The sequence below is a fragment of the Aspergillus chevalieri genome, chromosome 2 (genome assembly GCF_016861735.1).
Source record: "Aspergillus chevalieri M1 DNA, chromosome 2, nearly complete sequence".
NCBI lineage: Eukaryota > Fungi > Ascomycota > Eurotiomycetes > Eurotiales > Aspergillaceae > Aspergillus > Aspergillus chevalieri.
The window spans coordinates 1,766,930-1,785,655 of record NC_057363.1 but is presented as its reverse complement, the minus strand read 5'-3'; the positions used below and the strand labels follow the sequence as shown (position 1 = coordinate 1,785,655).

Genomic DNA, 18,726 nt, shown 5'->3' with positions numbered 1-18,726 from the left:
ATACAAAAGCAATTGTTCTTATCAGATATCCACATTAACTCTCGTCCGATCACCATGTCTTGCGGCCTCAGATTGGCCGCTGCTGCCCGCACTGCCAGCTACAAGTCATTCCCGACCAGAGCTGTGCGCCAATATTCCTCCACCTCCCCCTCGTCGCCCGCCATGCCTCCCACTTCGCCTTTCGCACCTCGCCATCTCCTCTCGATTGCCGACTTGACGCCTGCTGAATTTACCACTCTCGTCCGCAATGCCTCTTCGCACAAACGGGCCATCAAATCGGGCTCAATGCCCCAGAGCCTGATGGGTTCGTTGGCCGGACAGACCGTGGCTATGATCTTCAGCAAGCGGAGTACTCGCACCAGGATATCGACCGAGGGCGCCGTTGTGCAGATGGGTGGCCATCCGATGTTTTTGGGCAAGGATGATATCCAGTTGGGTGTCAATGAGTCACTCTACGACACATCTGTGGTGGTTTCGTCTATGGTTTCGTGTATTGTAGCCCGGGTCAACAAACACTCCGACGTTGCGGATCTTGCGAAGCACTCGACTTCACCTGTGATCAACGCCCTCTGCGATTCGTACCACCCGTTGCAAGCTATTGCCGACTTCCAGACCATCTACGAGACTTTCCCGTCCAAGGGCCACAACCTATCTAGCTTGGGATTGGAGGGACTGAAAATTGCGTGGGTTGGAGACGCCAACAATGTCTTGTTTGATATGGCCATTGGTGCAGCCAAATTAGGCGTGGACATTGCTGTCGCTACACCCAAGGGCTACGAGATTCCTTCCCACATGCTGGAGATCATCAAAAAGGCCGGCGAGGGTATTCCCAATGCCGGAAAGCTGACCCAGACCAACGTTCCCGAGGAGGCGGTTAAGGACGCGGACGTGCTGGTGACGGATACCTGGGTGTCAATGGGACAGGAATCTGAGAAGATTCAGAAGATCAAGCAGTTTGAGGGGTTTCAAATTACCGCAGACCTTGCCAAACGGGGCGGTGCCAAGGAACACTGGAAGTTCATGCACTGCCTGCCCCGCCATCCTGAAGAAGTCGCCGATGAGGTCTTCTACAGCAACCGGTCGTTGGTCTTCCCTGAAGCCGAGAACCGACTGTGGGCTGCCATTTCTGCACTTGAAGGCTTCGTGGTCAACAAAGGGAGGATCGAGTGAATATCCGAGATTTTGTATTTGTAAAATAAAAGGAAGAAAGAAAAAAAGTTATGGTCCAGTGCGGATATTGTGTACTTGTACGGTATTGTCCCGTGATTACCCCGGAATATTAGCCGCCTTCCTATTTGGGTGCGATCTCTTTTCCATCTTCTACATCATTCTACATCACACTTATCGCGCATCTTTAAGAAATTTCAGAAGACAATAATAAAAAATCAATTCTGCCCCCTTCATACCGATCCGTAATGACTACAAAAGTCATTTATCACTCGGACGCGATCCAGACTTCCTGCGTGTGCATGGCGACGAATTCAGCGCCACCAATGAAACCCTGGTTGACTTCAATCAGGCGCCCGTTTTGTGAGTAACCTATCAGCACAACTCATTCCATTGATCTGACAAAAGGACATCAGAATGGATTCCATCCTACAACCAGCAAGGACGACCCGGATCCCACCCCTCACGTCATGGTCCGCATGTCTACCCCGGTCCTTCGAGAAGAGAACATGTACATCTTACATTGGAAGCTGGGTGGAGGGTTGGTTTTTCTGGGTCGACGGCCGGAAAACCAGAAGGCAAGCGAGCACAAGCAGCGAAAGAGACAAGAAACCAGGATACCATTGAGGGCCAAAGCCGTGGTCATGGCGGAGGAGCGCTAGGTGGTTCCGGTTGTGGTCGCCCCGTCCTTACCGCGTTGTGAATTTCATGAGACTTGGAAGATGGTTTGGTTAAGCAAAAACCGCCCCAGTCTAACTTATGGTAAATTAATAGCGGCCATGCTTGAATGTGTCTCCAAGAGTGACTGGATGATATCCTCCAGGTTGGTATATTAAACAATGATCGCTTTGACAGAATGAAGATAAATGTATGGGGTCATAATGCGGCGAATATGCGGGGGGCGTAACCGAGGTCGTATTATATGTCAGCAAAGCAACAATTTGGTATTAATGCCAGAATGATCCAATATCCAAGAAAAACGAGTACTCATAGAAAAATACTGCACATTCTGTACAGTGTGCTGTAGTTTGTTGTACTCTGTACAGCACATGCCAGCTGGTGCACACCCAGACTATCACATGAAAACGTAGTCTCCCACTGTACTCCATAGCACACCCGTTTTTCTTTCTTTCTCATGTTACATCTTTTCTGACTTTAGAAATCTAGCCGTGTTTTTTCAGGCATATCGCGATGGAAGTATGTCACCCTTTACGCCCATCTGACCCTACGTCTACTGACCAAACAGGGCTCCTCGTCCCGCCCCGGCTTCCAATCCCGCCGCTCCTACCCATCCTTCAACCACCTCTCACTTACCCCCTTGACACCCCGATACCCAATAGACGATGATGACCTCGAGAGCGAGTCCCAGGGCTACTACTCAGCGCGATCCGCGAGCCCAGACACCGAACGCCCACCCAGCGCCAACGACTACACTAGCACCCCAAGACCCGCGTCCTACCTCTCCAGCATGTCTGTCCCAGGAACCCCCGGTGTACTATCGCAGACACAGTCTCGCAGCACCTCTCGTGCACGTACGCGGCATAGTCGGAGCAAGAGCTCAAGTCGCATGAATCACGATGGTACGAGGACGCCGCGACGGTCTTCCTCGTCTCGCCCACGGCGCTCGGCCGATGGTGACTCGGAATGGATGCTCCGGACGGGGATTATGCTTGCCTCGTCGACGCGGGAGGAGAAGGGTCAGAGCTGGCTGGTGAAACGGGCGAGTTCGACGAGTCTGGCCTCGGAGGTTGCCAACAATAACTCCTACTTTGAGGATCATGCAGCTGCAGCTGCAGCTACAGCCTCGTCGTCGCGGCCCCGCAGCAGCACCAATAGCAAGGCGGCCAGTCAGAAATCTCGTTCGGAGGTGTCTACCCCTTCTAGACCGGGTTCTCGATCCAGTAGACGGGGTAGCAGGCCTGATTTGGCAACATCGGGTCTTGAGATGACACCCTCTTACACTTGGGTATCTACACCAGCTGGCGGGAAAAGTGAATTTACCCCGGATGCTTTGGACGAGCGGATTCGAGCTGAAATGGTCAACATGCAGCAGAATGCTGATGTGGACGTGAATATGGATGATGGCGCATCGTCATCATCGCTATCTGCTTCCGACGCGTCCTCTGATTCCGAGGATGAAATCGATGAAAAGGAGATGCGTCGGTTGACGCGTGAGAGCGGATTCGGGCTAGGCAGCTGGCTGGATCGCATGGTTGAGTGGACATTCTTTGGTGTCGATGAGTGGCCGACGTTATTCTCGGCTGGTTCTGATAATCGTGATAATCGTGATCCACCTACTCCTGATGGTGATCGGGTCGTGGAAAATCGTCAAGTTACATCGGAAGCAGCAGATGATAAGCATATGGAAAATTATTCGGACATCGCTACGATCTTTAGCACAGACGACGAGAATTTCACTCTAATGGTTGATAAACCAGGAGACGTCGGTGGTTGGGAGGACGCAAGATGGTTTCTCAAGACTATCAAGCAGGCCTTAGTATTGTGATGCATTTTCTTTTCTTTTTTTTTACCTTCTCTCAACGGTCACTTTCCTTTTTGTCTTATTTTATGATCCATGGTCATGACACTATATCCACAGCTACTATATATCTACAGTAATCCAACTAATACCTGCCATACCACACAACTTGAAACATCAAATACCGAACCATACCTGCGACACATGATCAGGCAACTGCGAAACAAATCATACGTACAAATTTGGATATCAAATGATATTTTGGTGCCGATACCCCGTAGCCTCGGGCCAGTTCGACATGCATATATTGGCATTTCAGTCAACGCTTATTGGTCGCCCCTCTAGAACCAGGTATTCCATACATCGTGCAGGAAGTTGCCCCTCGGGCATGCCTTTGCTATTGGATAGATTAATGGCGCGCGCTTTGCCCTAAGGATAAATGAATAGACTGGGCTGGACAGTGTTTGATGTCCCCGGTGCCTTGCCTCTTTGGTGTGGTTTGTCTCCCAGTTACAGTTTTTTGTAGACCTGAGACAATCAAGATGGCTATTATAATCCACTATATCATTAATCTGGTCATCTCTGGTTGCTAGATGCTCTTAGATGCGTTGGATGGGTGAATCAAAATGTTGATAGCGCGAAAAAGATGAAAGAAATGATATTGGAAAGGAATGCAAAGAACCTTTTGATTTACTGGGTCCAGTGTTCGCGCTATTTTCGACATATTCACGAGCCTGGTGTTATTTAACGCTGAACTGATTTGTCCACCGTAAGGGCGAGAGATGATCTACTGCTTGGAGCAATACCATAAAACTCCAAGAGATCAGATAGGGTCATGACTGGGCCTTTCTCAACATCATAGAAGGTGGCGGCAGAACCTGGGTCTAAATGTTCGTCCTTTAGTTCTAGGCGAACTTCTCGAAACATCTTAATGCAGTCGATTGCATTCTAATATGCTGCAATGTTCGATGCGGGCCGATCAGTCCTAATCGAATCAACATTGTAACCTCTGTCTAGGTTCTTCGTATATCCTACGACAGGTATTGTGTTCCATAATATCTTCATCCGCTGTCATTTGATGGACATCGTCCAGTAGGCCCACTGAAATATATTTCTGGTGGGAGATTGGATACAAAAGGTTGTGTGATCTAAGGCCTCCTTCATTGAGACACTGTTTCTTTGCTTCGATGAAGAATTTGCTGATCGAGTCACGCCAACGAAGGAGCCGTGACCGGGTTTGTTCACTTTAATATGTACCCATGAGCTGGACGACCTTGTTTCCGTAGAATCACGAAGGACTATTTCACCCAATGAACTAGGGCTTGGACGAGTTCACACAAGATGGCACCATTCTTCATCAGCATATCTCTTTGAGACTGCTTCAATAACTACCCACCGTCTGGGTGCTGCTCTTTCTTTCATTAGTGGCCATTATTCGGTCCATCCCGACTCAATGACAAGCGTGGGCTTCTGTTTGCCCTTCGGCAGGGCTTAGGTGTCCGGTTCTTTTCTGGTGGACGTACGATGTTAGAGCCCATCGCACTCTATAGTGGGAGTTGGTATCCATACGCCGTTAGAGGCAAATAGAGAAAGTATCCTTCTCACGAGGTGACGCGAGAATGCAGCTTTTCTCTTTCCGTTAACTGCTGAGTATACCTCTTGACGGCGCCCTCTAGGCAAAGCGAATGAGCTTTGTGAACTTTGTTTGGCATTCTCTGAAGCTGTTGTCTGTATTCAAATGTCTGCATAATCCCGTCATTAAATCATAGGGCGCTAGGTGAAGCAATACGCCATTAAAAACATGCTGAAGTAGACGAGATGGAAGGTAGCTGAGTGTGAAATAAAGATGAAGTTGATAAATAAAAGGAGTGAGGTGTTAAAAACTGAAATTAAAATCCGAAGTAGTGAATGCTTCTTAAAAGAGTAACATAACGCAGACAATCCAAATCTAGCCCTCGGTATGTCGTATAACATATATGAGTATACTGAGCTACGTAACAAGAATGACAATAAGATGTGAGTTCCTACAAAGTACGGTGTATTGCTTAGGACGCGGTAGTAAGCATGACCTGATAATATGATATAGACTCTTTATAAAGTACAGAATATCTGATACATGGAATGGACACAAATACTCCGTTCATAAAGGTGGCAAATACATCTACAAACCCACAGATTGTAGACTAAGAGTCCCATTTCATTGGGGCAACAAGTGAAACCTGATGAGTAACAGCTGAATGTCCCTTACGAGTAACATTCTGTTGCTGCCCAACTGTTTCAAGTGACCAGCTGTGCTCGACACAGTTGTCGCGTAACGGACGACCAAAAATACCTCTTTGAGACACGGGATATAAGGTAAACGGATTGCTTTATGCTTAACTGTTCTTTTTTGCTATTTTTACTTGACATAACCCGACCTGCGGACGGTTGCAGTATATAAACGAAACATCCAGAGATAAATGAAAAAGCCGGCCGATGAAAGAAATAACCATAAGGAAAAGGGTATACAAGACAGGTGGGAAGTAGAAGCTTTTTGCAGCTGCAGGCTTGAGGCAGTCAAACATTTTCTCAGCTAGTACCTTCCCATATGCTAAGCAGACATGTGTGAAAATATTAGGAAAGAAAAGGGGGAAAAGATACAAAAGAGAGATATAAGATAAGTGAAGAAAAGAAAGGAAATGAAACGAAAGACAAACGCACAAATATTCCACAATAGACACAGCGCAGTCTGAAGGAAACAAACAAATGATGCAATGTTGAACTCGGGAATCCAGAAGACAAGGGAAAAGAAGGAGTCAAGAAAAATATCCAAATATGGCACACGAAAAAGATGTAAAAAATGAAAAAAGTCCTCTTTGCACACTGTAAACGCCAGTTGACTCAACTCTAGTATCATGCAGTAGGTATCGTGATCATATCGTACGTAGATGCGAGCTGTCGAGGATCCGTATCATCGAGATTTCCTTTTTCCTTTTGTTTTGCGAATCGAGATGAAGGAAAATATCAATGCGGTTCGTGTCTTGCCCGAGGGGAGAAGCGGTCGTGCTCAATTACCAAGGTCCAACCTTGACTGGGGTTCCGAGACCGTAAGTTCCAGAAAGCAGTTGCTCTCTGACAGACCCCAGCTCGTTACCACCAGAACCTCCGTAGGTTTGAGGGTCTGGCCCGTGCATCCATCCGAGACTAGAGCCCAACTCCTGAACGGCCGCCTGCAGCTTGCCTCCGGAATTCTGATTGTGTTTCTGCAGCTTCTGGTCCCAGCCTCCGTACTGTAACTGAATGCCGCCACCACGTTTGGCCGCTTCTCTGATCACCAGAATCCAGGCCTTGCAGATTTCATCGTAGGCTGAATCTCGTTCGATGTTGTTCTGTGGCGTGGTCCACCGCGGAAGGGCATGCACAATATCGGTCGCTTCATCCAGGTAATTCAACGAAGTCGATGGCTGAGATTCATTTGGCGGCAGGAAATGCGGTGTGAAATCACTCAAGGCATCCAACAGCTGCCCCAAGGGCTGTCGAACTCGGTTGTAAGCATAGTCAGATCCCGGGTTGCCACCCAACGGAAACGAGGATTGAAGGTGTGACTGGTAGTTCCGGAGCACCTGAAGAGCTGATGCAACACTCGGTCGAGGAGCAGTATGAACGACTTCATCCATCAAGTCGGGGTGGCGTTCGCACATGGATCGCAGGATTCCTCGTAAGGCATCGGTATCAAGGGTTTCCATCAAACGTGGAAGGGAGAGCGGTCGACCAAAGACGTTCGGTCGGGCACGCTTTGAGATGCGGCCAGAAGGGAGCGGTCGCGGAGCAAAAGCAGGGGAGTTGGTGGGAGAAGCTGACATGCGTCCATCATGGTCGTTGTCATCATCAGCTTTCCGCTTGCGGTTGCTGGAGTAATGGATCGGAGTGGACACTAGGAGATTCTGCAGTCAGCTACCACCGATCTAGAATTTAAAGTGTAACCCCCCATATTTGAGCTTACTTGGACGAGATGGAGAGAGACGAGGAGGCTCGTAAAAATGGGGCGGCACAGGTGGTGTAGCCACCAGACTGTTCATGATGGCCGGATACGCAGTGATTTCGATAGGGGAGTTGTTGGGGGTTGGAGAGCGTCCGAGAAAAAAGAAACACACCACCAGTCGGGCACAAGGTGATCGAAGCAGGATATATGAGGAGATTCAGGAGATAATGCAAGGGAAAAAGCAAGAAAAATAAAACAGTAGCAACAACAAGGAAAAAGGAGCGAGATTTTGCCTGGTAAAGAGAGAATAATGGTGGGGAGAGCCTGAGAGAAAAGAAGAGAAAAGCGGTGGAGCGGCAGACGACGCACGCCTCTTGCGCAGGTCATGACACAGTGATAGAGTCACTTATACCGTTACAACTATGCGACTATATCGGAATGGAATAAAAGTCTCTAGTTTCATGTGTTTACTTTAGATATAGTCATATACACATGGTAGCAGAGCCTCACAAACAACAGCACAATCCCTTTTTCTATCCCGACGCCGGAGAATGCAGAAACACCAACACCAATCTGAACTAGACATAACGAGGCAAGGAAAGGTATACGAATTATCTACAGATACAAAGATTGAGCTGCAACAATGTCCCGGCGCACCTTGGTCAGCGCCTCCTCAAATTTACCCTCCAGCTCTTCGCTGCCCATAACCTTGGCAGCCTGTGCCATCTGTCGCAAACACTCTTCCAATCGCCGGAAAACACGGATTAAACTACCTTCGTAGACGTCGGTCATTTTGCTGGATTGGATTCATTAGCATCTGAGATACGACGGTAGGACTGTCGGGGACCGTCGGGGATGGCGGCGGGGACACCCAAAACTTACCAGATTTCAAAGAACGATTTGCCGTTGGCCCACTCGTAAACGACTTCCATAAGCTCCCAGTGGAAACTGTTCACATATTCGTCCTCGTTTACTGCCAGCTTTGATTCTTGAGAGACCTTAGCGACGGTGCGGGCCTGATTTTGGATTTCCCTGAGGGGTTTGGCAAGTTCGTCCCGTGTCAGGGCGGGGGTCTCCTTCGATTTCTCCTCAAACACGAACACACTGATAATTGCCGCGATTTGTTCTGGCGTAAGGTTGTTGAAGAAACCGTTGAATAGAAGCTCACTGAGCATCAGTTCATCACCCGTACTGATTTCACACGCCACACGTGCCTTCAGCTGAACGACATCCGCTTCGTTGAGGAATCCGAATCGACGGAGCACCCGTCTGCGACACTTGAGTTCTTCAAGCTGCATGATGGCCATGGCGTCCTTGATCTTATTCTTGGTGTCCTTGACCTGATCACCCAACTCCACCTTCTTGGAGTATTGCTCATACAGTTCTGGCAACCGTGGCGAATTATGCAGGGGGTTCGAAAGGAGACGGGATTCGAGAACTTCGATTTTCTGTACTTCGCAATTAGCATCAACGACGCGCATTGGGTTAAGTAGCGCAAAGTAGCAGGATGCACCTTACCCTTAGATTCTTCTTGAGGCTCTCGTCCTTTATCTGCATGTCTTCGAGTGGGTCGATAAGAGCAACTCCGTCAGGGAACCGTCTTTGAACCTCGCCGATGACCTTCTTTACGCTGCTCCTCGAGTCCGCCGACTTCAAGTCCTTCGGTAGGTGAACCCGGATGTGCGAAATGGCGTTGACACAGGAGAGCATGACCGGCACAACCTCCATTTTGCCTTTTTCGCCATCTTTTGGAGGGTAGACGCCGGACGGCAGATCCTCGTAAGTCTTGGTGCCAACAGACGTCCCATCAGAAACGTTTAATAAAACGTCGACGATATATCTCTGATTATCGGGAATCTCTTCGGGTTTCTTGAATTGCTTGCGCTCCTTGTAATTCACGAGGACGCCCCAGCCGAAATCAAGGTTCTTGTGCTTGATCTGGATGAAGCGGCCGGGCTGGAAGTATGGCAGGCAGTAGTTCGGATGCATCATAACGTATTTCACGTCATCTGTAAGCCTGTCGATATGGTCCCTCGTCTCGTAGTACTCCCGAATGGTTCCTTCATCCGAGATCTTCATGTTGGCATGCTGTTCGTTCAATTCAAGAAGCTCTGTGCGAAACGATTAGTATTGAAAGTATTGAAAGCGAGTGAGATATTACAGGCTTTTAAGGATCACGTACGCTTCTCAAGATGCGAAACATTCGCAGTGTTTTGAAACTGGAAGAAACATCTTTCGAGCATGAATTCCGGTGAGATACCTTCGACACGCATCAAGTTGAGAACCATGTTGTAGCCCAAGTGAAAAGCCGAGTTGAGCCTGTCCTGTTCACCGCGGACGATCTCCTTGGCCACCGCCGGGTCCATTTCCTCTCCTATCATCATGATAACGATACCACGGTCATCGAGACCTCTTCTTCCAGCACGACCCGACATCTGGACGAATTCTGAAGGCGTCAACCAACGTTGGCTAAATCCGTCGAACTTCCGGACGCTAGTAAACACCACAGTTTTCGCAGGCATGTTCAGACCAATGGAGAACGTCTCAGTGGCGAACAAAACTTTGATGAGACCCTCTTGGAAAAGAATTTCAATGGTTTCTTTAAGAATCGGAAGGAGACCGGAGTGATGAACGCCAATACCCCTCCGGAGCAGTGGCAGGATGTTTTGAATTTGCGGGAGGTTCCGATCGTCTTCAGACAGCATCTCGATGGCGCTGTTGAAGACCTTGCTTACCATCTCCTTTTCTGAATCGTCGTTGAACGACAACTTCTTCAACTGAAGTGCACCATTCTCACACTCGCGCTTGCTGAAACTGAAAACAATAACCGGGTTGAGATTCTTGAACATAATCATCCTGATAATCTTCTGAATGTCGTTTTGCTCTTGGGTGCCACCCTTATTCAACTTCTTATCCTTGCCCTTGCCCTTTCTTTTAGCCATGGCATTCGCAGGATCATCGCCTTTCTTATCTGAGATGGCGCTCATTGCCTTTTGGAAGTTCTCCTCGCGGAAGACTCCCTTTTCATCAACAATGAGGTGAATACCTTCAGCCCCAGCAGGATGGAAATAGTGCTGAAGTGGCGTCGGACGAAAGTCTGTATATACGACGTGACATGGTTGGTTGTGCATTTTCGTAACCCATTCGGCGAATTGCATAGCATTCGGAATAGTCGCAGAGAGGAAGACGTATCGGACCTGATCCGGCAAGAGAATGATAGTTTCTTCCCAAACAACACCACGAGTCGCATCGCGCATATAGTGGATTTCGTCAAAAATAACCCACCCGACTTCACGCATGATTTCGGAGCCACGGTACAACATTGATCGAAGGATCTCTGTTGTCATGACAAGGCATGTCGCAGTAGGGTTGATTGTAACATCACCCGTCATGAGACCAGCGTCTCCAAATTCCGCTGCAAACTCCCGATACTTCTGGTTGCTAAGCGCCTTGATGGGACTGGTATAGATGACTCTTTGGTTGTTCTTCAAACACTGCGCAATGGCATACTCTGCGACGACGGTTTTTCCTGCACTAGTGTGGGCGGACACAAGGACACTCTCCTCTCTCTGAATTGACGACACGGCGACTTCCTGGAAAGGATCGAGCGTAAAAGGCCACACTTTGGCGGGGTTCTCCGGCGGCTTGTGTTGCGAAATAGGGACGTACGGATAGCCTGGCGGAATGGCGACCTGGTGCCGGACTTGATGTGACAGCTTGACTGGTGCTTTATCCTGAGTGGCCTGGAGGCCAGCAGATGCCTCCAATTCACGTTCCTGCGCTGTCTCGAAAGAGTCCAGTACAACGGGTTCCGGTTCGTTCTCGAGTCGCGGCCGCTTCGATTCGGGCTGTTCATTCTTGCTGGTTTCGGCGGTAGGATCTTCAATCACGGCAGGCTCCGCAACATCATCGTCAGCATCCTCGGTGGGAGGCACATCTGTAATAATCGTATCTTCATCCTCCTTCGCTGTACCGTTTCCCTTCACATCGCCGTTGACCTGACGCTTCTTGCTCTTGTCCTTCTTCGGCCGTCTAGGCGCGTCAGATGGCTTGATCGCCTGAGGCTGATCGAACACATCGAAAAGCTCATCCATGGTCAGCAAAATTCGCAAAGGATGGACGAACTGGTACAGTGTGGTTGGGAGCGCAATGAGTACCGCGACAAATTTCACGGTTTCTTTACGGAAGGCGGCGTGTGATTGGCCCGCGGATTCTTCTCAATGGCCGCCGGTCAAACCGTCTCAAATAGGAATGTCTCACGTGATCGCGCTTCCGCAGAACCGCCGAAGCCGCTTCCGAGCAACTTCGCTCCGTATTTATCGATTGATTGCCTGATTCCCCTCCACACCGGACTATCGCACCTTGTTTGCTCGCATCGCAAAGGTATGCTCACTACCAACACACTCGCCGTCAATTGTGTCTAACGTCGCATCAAGATGAACGCTGCCGTCGCTCTCCGCGCCAGAATGGCCACCTCCGCCGTTGCTCGCCGTGGTTTCTCCACCACTCGCGCCCAGTTCGGTAGCCCTTACCACTACCCTGAGGGCCCTCGCTCGAACATCCCTTTCAACCCTTTGACCCGCTTCTTCTTCTTGAGATACTGGGCCTTCATGAGTCGGTTATCCCCGTCAATCGGAGTTGGAGATCTGCGTGGACTGATATTTGGATTGTTATAGCTGTTGGTTTTGGTACTCCCTTCGCCATTGCTGGTATGCTCTTGTTCTTCCTACGAACTACCGTATCTAAAAGCGATTGTCTAACGGATATCTTATTTCAGTCTGGCAAACCTACAAGTCCGGTTAAACACCCGTCTCTTATGTTGTATTCCTTTCGTCATGGCATCCTGGGGAATTGGAATGAGCAAACGCCGTTTTCGCCGTCCAGAACAATCAGACTATCTTGTACAAAATTAAAGAATCATATTCCATTTTGTTCCCAGAATTGGCCATACATAGACGTAGTCGTATTTTTTGAATAAACGGTTGGCCCAGGATTAGATTATGGATGAAGTCATTGGCTAGCTTTTTTTTCTGCCGTCAGAAAATTAAAAATCCCGTGACATGCATTTCCCCAGTCAAACAACCACCCAAAACAACAAAAACGATTTTAAAATAAAAGAAGAGAATAGAAATTTAGCCGGCCGCTGAATGACCGGCATTTTCTGGGATTAGCTCTTTAATATCCCAGCAGCTCTTTACGCACCGAGGGTCTTGTCGATTCATGGCGGCGGGGCCATAAAGAACTTCGGGGAAAGAACATGCGCAACCTCAAGAATGTGCGCCTCGCGGAGGTGCAGCTTCAAAACGATCTCCCTTTAACATCGACAGCTTGGGATGCTGCCTTAGATGCAGTGGTTTGCACATTTGGGCCTGCGGAAGGAAACCCAGTCATCGAGCTCCGGAGAAAGCGCCAGGATGCATACTTTTTAGACCCCGTCAGCGCAGATGCGTTTGACTCTATTGCGTCGTGGGATGCGCCGTGTCCACTGCCTGATCTTCCTTGTGATCGGGTGCTCTCCCTTCATTACTTTGCAGACAACCTGACGGCTTGTTTGGTGCTGGAAGGAGGAGACATCATCGTTGTTCGAGAGGAACCTCTACCCGGCGAGGACAAGATCGAGATTCTCGGATCCGTCGATGTTGGTATCACTGCAGCTGCTTGGTCTCCCGATGAAGAAATGTTGACCCTGACGACGAGGGCCAACACGTTCCTTTACATGACTCGGGAATTCGAGAACGTGGCGGCCGTTACGTTCACTCCAGAAGATCTCCAGGCATCGCAGCATGTTTCCGTTGGTTGGGGTAAGCGAGAGACGCAGTTCCAAGGAAAGCGAGCCAAAGCACTTCGCGACCCAACTGTCCCAGAGAAGGTCGACGAGGGTAAACTGAGCAGCCATGACGATGGAAGTGCCACGATCACCTGGCGTGGAGACGGTGCTTACGTCGCTGTGAACACAATTGAAGGAGGTACTCGCCGAGTCATTAGGGTCTATTCAAGAGAAGGTACCCTGGACAGCGTGAGTGAGCCTGTCGATAGACTCGAGGGTGCTTTGAGCTGGAGACCCTCCGGTAATCTCATCGCTGGTGTTCAACGGCTTGAGGATAAGATCAATGTGGTCTTCTTTGAACGGAACGGCCTGCGCCATGGAGAGTTCACACTCCGCCTTACAGAAGAAGAAAGAGCTTCCTGGGCTTCTAACATCCACCTCAGTTGGAATATTGATTCAACGGTGCTGGCAGTCCGTTTCAAGGACAGGATACAGTTCTGGACAACGGGGAACTACTATTACTACCTCAAGCAGGAAATACCCGTGCTGGTAGACCCGTTGTTTCCTCTTTCATACTCTTTCAAGTGGCACCAGGAAAAGGCCTTGCGTTTTGTTGCGGGCGCTTCAGCCTCAGTTCTGGAAGTGGAGTTCGTATTCGACGTTGCAAACGGTTCAACTTTGATTCCCCACGATGTCGGTGCCGTGGCAGTTATTGATGGCAGTAAGTCTTAATCCTTGTCAAATATGTGAATTTTTTCTAACTCGTAGAAGAAAACTTCAAGTTGACCCCCTTGAGACTATCAGGGGTGCCACCCCCAATGGCTCACAACGAGCTGATCCTTGATTCAAATGCTATCGATGTCGCATTCAGCAAGTCAGGTACCCGCATTGCTGTCTTGATGAACGACCGTTTCTCCGTCTTCTTGTGGGCCCTGAAGAACCGGCCGGTTCCTATTCCGATCCTAGAGTCGAGTTATCCGCTGTCAGATGCGCCAGACAGTCGGCCACGCCAAATCGCTTTCCTGAACGAGACTGAAGTTTACGTGCTCAAGAACGGTGGTCCGAATAATGCTCAGATCGAACGAACCACGCTGGAGACCCGCGTCACTAAGATCGTACATCAAACAGCCGACTCAGAGCAATTGTTCTCCATTTTCCCATCATTGGGCCATGAAACTCTCTGGCTATCACACGTTAGCCAGCATGGGCAACCTGTTTCTTACTCCAATATCGAGCCACTATCGGGTGATGAATTCCAAGTGGTTCCCTGGGCTCAGTCTCCAACTGTCGATACACACTGGGCGAAGGCTGTCCATATCTCTGAAGATAATGATATCCTGGTTTCAATGACGAGAACTGGGTCTCTGTACGCGAACAAGCAGTTGCTCGCAAGGAACTGCACTTCGTTCCTTGTAACCACTGCACATATCATATTTACTACCTCTCAGCATCTCCTCAAGTTCGTGCATCTGAATAGTTTTGAAGAGCTGGAAGTCCCTGGTGATACCCCTGAGACAGACGAACGTTGCAGGAATATCGAGCGTGGAGGAAAGTTGGTGACTGTCACGCCATCTAACTTTGCTGTTACTTTACAGATGCCCCGTGGTAATCTTGAAACGATATACCCACGAGCTCTCGTTCTGTCAGGTGTACGAACCTTCATTGATCGCAAGGACTATCGGTCTGCGTTCATGGCTTGCCGCAGTCAGATGGTGGACCTGAACATCCTCCATGATTATGCCCCGGAGCAGTTCATGGAGAATGTCGGGCTGTTTGTTGATCAAGTGAAGAGGGTCGATTTCGTTGACGAGTTCATATCCCGTTTGAGGTAAGGCTCTTGTAAATGGGCAGATCCATTCAGTATACTGACATTATCATCTAGTGAGGACGACGTTTCGCAGACTCTCTATCAGGATACACTCAAGATCGCGAAGACAGAAACCGCAACCACGGCGCAGTCGGCGCCTGCACCCCGCAAGCTCCCTAGCAAGGGCAGTAAGGTTAACCGGATCTGCGATGCGTTTTTGGTAACTTTGGACAAGCGGATCGATACCAATCTACACAATCTCATTACTGCCCATGTCTGCAAATCGCCCCCAGATCTCGAAGCTGGTTTGCGGCTTGTTGCCCGTTTGAGAGGTTAATTCTATCATCGCACTAATATCTTCAATAAGTCACTGACAGCCGGAACAGAACAAGATTCAGAGCAAGCGGAAGATGCTATCGAGCACATGTGCTTCTTGACAGATGCTAATCTTCTTTACCACCACGCCCTGGGACTGTATGATCTTGAGCTCACACTACTAGTTGCTCAGCAAGCTCAGAGGGTTAGTACTCCAACCTAGAATCACTGCTTATATTGCTAACGTCTTCCAGGATCCGCGCGAGTACCTACCATTCCTGCGGAAACTCCAGCAGCTCCCTGAGCTTCGAAAGCACTTCGAAATCGATAACTACCTCGGACGCTGGGCCAAAGCATTGAAGGGACTGCACGCACTAGGCGCAGATGATGAGCTGCGGGCATACGCCATCAAGCACGATCTGTACAAGGAAGCCATCGACGCCTACAAGTACCAGCCCGAGCAGCTGCGTGACATCACTCATCTCTACGCCGACTATCTCCGCGACCAGTCGCAGCACAAAGATGCAGGCATTGCCTACGAATCACTTTCCCTTTACGACGACGCCTACAAATGCTTCAACATCGCCCACCTCTGGCGCGAGTCCCTCTACTGCGCTATGATGGTCCCTCTCTCTGAAGCAGAACTCAACGAGCACGCTCTTAACCTAGCAAACACCCTCGTCGAGGAAAGCCGTGACTACGTGTCCGCTGCTACAATCTACACAGAGCACCTGCACGAAATCGACACCGCCGCTCGCCTCCTCTGCCGCGGCTCCCGTTTCGCAGACGCAACACGCTTGCTTACCCTCACAGGCAAGAAGAATCTTATCCCTGATATCGTGGACAGTGGTCTCGCAGATGCAATGGGTTCAATGACCGATCTCCTTGCCGACTTCCGCTCTCAGCTTAACGCGCAAGTACCCCGGGTCCAGGAACTCCGTACTCGCCGTGCGGAAGATCCACTGGCCTACTTCGGAGGCGATCCCACAACCGGTGAAGGTATCGAGATCCCGGATAACGTCTCCCTCGCACCAACTGAAGCCACCACACTCGCTGGCCGGAGTATGTTCACGAGATACACCGGCAACACGGCCTCCTCGCGGCAGACATCCCGCACACGAAGACGTGAAGAGCGGAAGCGCGCACGTGGTAAGAAGGGTACTGTCTATGAGGAAGAGTATCTGGTGAACAGTGTGCGGCGGCTTATTGAACGCGCCAACTCGACTGTGTCCGAAGTGGAGTCGTTGGTCGATGCGCTTCTGAGACGGGGGATGCGTGAGCGCGCTGCTGCTATTGAGAAGGCGTTGCAGGAGGTGTTGAAGATGTGCGCTGATGCGAGAGAAGAGGTGTTTGAGACGACTGCTCTGCAGGAGGTTGATCTGGGCCAGGGTGAGAACGTAACTGGCGAAGAAGGAATCAGGCCGACTGGAGGACAGGGTGTTTTCTGGGATAGCGTGGTGTCGACTACGGCTACTGGAAAACCGCGTGATGCTCCGGCGGTTAAAGAGACGAAGAAGTCTTCGTTGCTGGCTTGAGATGTCTAAGGATTTCTGTGATGACGATTATGGTTTATGGACATATGGCACTTTGTCCTTTTTCTGCTTTATGATAAACATGCCGGCAAAGGTTATGAAAAGTTAAGTCTACTGAAAAACATTGAGGAGAGTTGTTCAAGCACTCTTGGAATTCATATATCTCAAAACTATTCACTGTATTAAATATAAAATATAACCCGAAAAAATAGAAACCGGAAGATAAAGTAGGTATAGTGTATACCTTATATGCATGTGCGTTCAGATAAGTTGCGCTGCAATACTCGCTCAATGGAGAACAATAATGGGTATCTTGGTCGGCACATTCAATACTCATTGGGAGATGATATCACCCGTCTCGCTGACAAGGTGTTCATCCACGCTGATGGGGCCCTCCCCAACACCAGTCAGAATCACCCGGCTGACGCCATCCTTAATTCCCTCGATGGCTCTGGAGTCCAGCTTGTCAAGAGCCACACCTGCGGGGACGTCCTTCAAGGGCTCGTTGAACGGGCCGTCCCAGCCCTCAGCACTAGCGCCGAGGATAGACTTAACGGTACCGGCAACAAGTTCAGTGTCCTTCTCGAGGTAGTAGATGACAGCATTCGGGCCTGCATCGAAAGTGTATGCACACACAGTCTGGCCCACGGCGCGGTTGATGTCGTGCACAAGGCGGACAGCAGCGCGAGAAACGTCGTTCATGTAGAAAATTGGCGGCCACGAGTCCAGGCAAGTGGCGTGAAATCCATTCGAGTCACGCATAGTGATCTCAGCAAAGGCGGGGAAGTCCCGGTTCTGGATAGCCGTCTCAATGGCAGCCATGCGTTCAGGAACAACGGTCTTCGCCCGAGTCTCGAACAGGTTAGAAGTAGCGACAGTTGTCTGCATACCCTCAGTGCTGGGGACGTCCTTCTTATCCGCGCTGACGACCAAAACCAACGCACGCATCTCAGGCCAATGCGAGGCGGGAGCAACCTCCTCCGCCAAACTGTCACTGCCATCAGCGAGTTCACCTGCGCGCCAGGCCACGTATCCGCCCATCAACGACCGACAAGCAGAGCCAGATCCCTGACGAGCAATACGGCTGAGGTCCCGAGGAGATTGGGGCAATTGGTAGAGATCTGCCACAGCGCGGACGAGCGCCGCAAAACCGGCCGCAGAACTTGCGAGACCAGCGGCCGTAGGGAAGTTGTTCTCAGAGACGATTCTGAGAGAAAGAGTTGAGAGTTTCGGGAGGGAGGAGTCAGCATCTTCGACAGCCTGGCGGTGAGCACGCAGGCTCGCGAGGCAGGCAAGAGTTCGCTTCGAGGACTGGATTTCTTGAGGCTTGCCGTTCAGAATAAGCTCGTCGGCGGGGTAGGTGGCAGCGCAGGAAGCAGTAGTGAGAGTACGCAGCGACTTCTGAGACAGCGTGACAGAGAGCGAGGAGTTGGTAGGCAAGTTCAAGCTAGGGTCTCTCTTTCCCCAGTATCTGCAATTCCATGTCAGATGCATTCTCGGCGCCAAATTTATAGGGGACCAGATCACTTACTTGATTACGGCAATGTTGACAGGAGCCGTAGTAGTGGCCCGGAAGACCTTGTTGTCCAATTCACCAGCCATTGTGTTTGTTTGAGGATACGATGAGAAGGAATATGGGATTCAGAAAGTGGTCAGGGGCAAGGTATCACAGTTGAGGGGACCAGATTTCCCAGTCGG

General features: G+C 49.9%; 7 protein-coding genes across 7 annotated transcripts; 4 read left to right on the top strand and 3 right to left on the bottom strand.

Moving 5' to 3' along the window:
* Nucleotides 1-54: 54 nt before the first annotated feature.
* Nucleotides 55-1,170, top strand: argB (ornithine carbamoyltransferase; the record flags this gene model as incomplete). The annotated part of the gene is made up of 1 exon (XM_043284943.1): nucleotides 55-1,170. One exon carries the CDS (start codon nucleotides 55-57, stop codon nucleotides 1,168-1,170), a length of 1,116 nt encoding a protein of 371 aa, XP_043133684.1.
* A 1,188-nt stretch (nucleotides 1,171-2,358) lies between these two features.
* ACHE_20619A (DUF3984 domain-containing protein) lies at nucleotides 2,359-3,673 on the top strand (the record flags this gene model as incomplete). Its single annotated transcript, XM_043284942.1, has 2 exons — nucleotides 2,359-2,364; nucleotides 2,414-3,673. 2 exons carry the CDS (start codon nucleotides 2,359-2,361, stop codon nucleotides 3,671-3,673), a joined length of 1,266 nt encoding a protein of 421 aa, XP_043133683.1.
* A 3,023-nt stretch (nucleotides 3,674-6,696) lies between these two features.
* Nucleotides 6,697-7,704, bottom strand: STS1 (tethering factor for nuclear proteasome Sts1; the record flags this gene model as incomplete). The annotated part of the gene is made up of 2 exons (XM_043284940.1): nucleotides 6,697-7,559; nucleotides 7,629-7,704. 2 exons carry the CDS (start codon nucleotides 7,702-7,704, stop codon nucleotides 6,697-6,699), a joined length of 939 nt encoding a protein of 312 aa, XP_043133682.1.
* A 518-nt stretch (nucleotides 7,705-8,222) lies between these two features.
* On the bottom strand, nucleotides 8,223-11,701 carry MTR4 (ATP-dependent RNA helicase MTR4; the record flags this gene model as incomplete). The annotated part of the gene is made up of 4 exons (XM_043284939.1): nucleotides 8,223-8,403; nucleotides 8,490-9,055; nucleotides 9,126-9,718; nucleotides 9,790-11,701. The coding sequence occupies 4 exons, from the start codon at nucleotides 11,699-11,701 to the stop codon at nucleotides 8,223-8,225; spliced, it is 3,252 nt and encodes a 1,083-aa protein (XP_043133681.1).
* A 342-nt stretch (nucleotides 11,702-12,043) lies between these two features.
* Nucleotides 12,044-12,283, top strand: COX15_1 (cytochrome c oxidase VIIc family protein; the record flags this gene model as incomplete). The annotated part of the gene is made up of 1 exon (XM_043284938.1): nucleotides 12,044-12,283. One exon carries the CDS (start codon nucleotides 12,044-12,046, stop codon nucleotides 12,281-12,283), a length of 240 nt encoding a protein of 79 aa, XP_043133680.1.
* A 581-nt stretch (nucleotides 12,284-12,864) lies between these two features.
* ACHE_20615A (Elongator subunit IKI3) lies at nucleotides 12,865-17,031 on the top strand (the record flags this gene model as incomplete). The annotated part of the gene is made up of 5 exons (XM_043284937.1): nucleotides 12,865-14,095; nucleotides 14,146-15,202; nucleotides 15,257-15,513; nucleotides 15,568-15,701; nucleotides 15,751-17,031. The coding sequence occupies 5 exons, from the start codon at nucleotides 12,865-12,867 to the stop codon at nucleotides 17,029-17,031; spliced, it is 3,960 nt and encodes a 1,319-aa protein (XP_043133679.1).
* A 330-nt stretch (nucleotides 17,032-17,361) lies between these two features.
* mvd1 (diphosphomevalonate decarboxylase MVD1) lies at nucleotides 17,362-18,630 on the bottom strand (the record flags this gene model as incomplete). The annotated part of the gene is made up of 2 exons (XM_043284936.1): nucleotides 17,362-18,499; nucleotides 18,560-18,630. The coding sequence occupies 2 exons, from the start codon at nucleotides 18,628-18,630 to the stop codon at nucleotides 17,362-17,364; spliced, it is 1,209 nt and encodes a 402-aa protein (XP_043133678.1).
* Nucleotides 18,631-18,726: the final 96 nt, after the last annotated feature.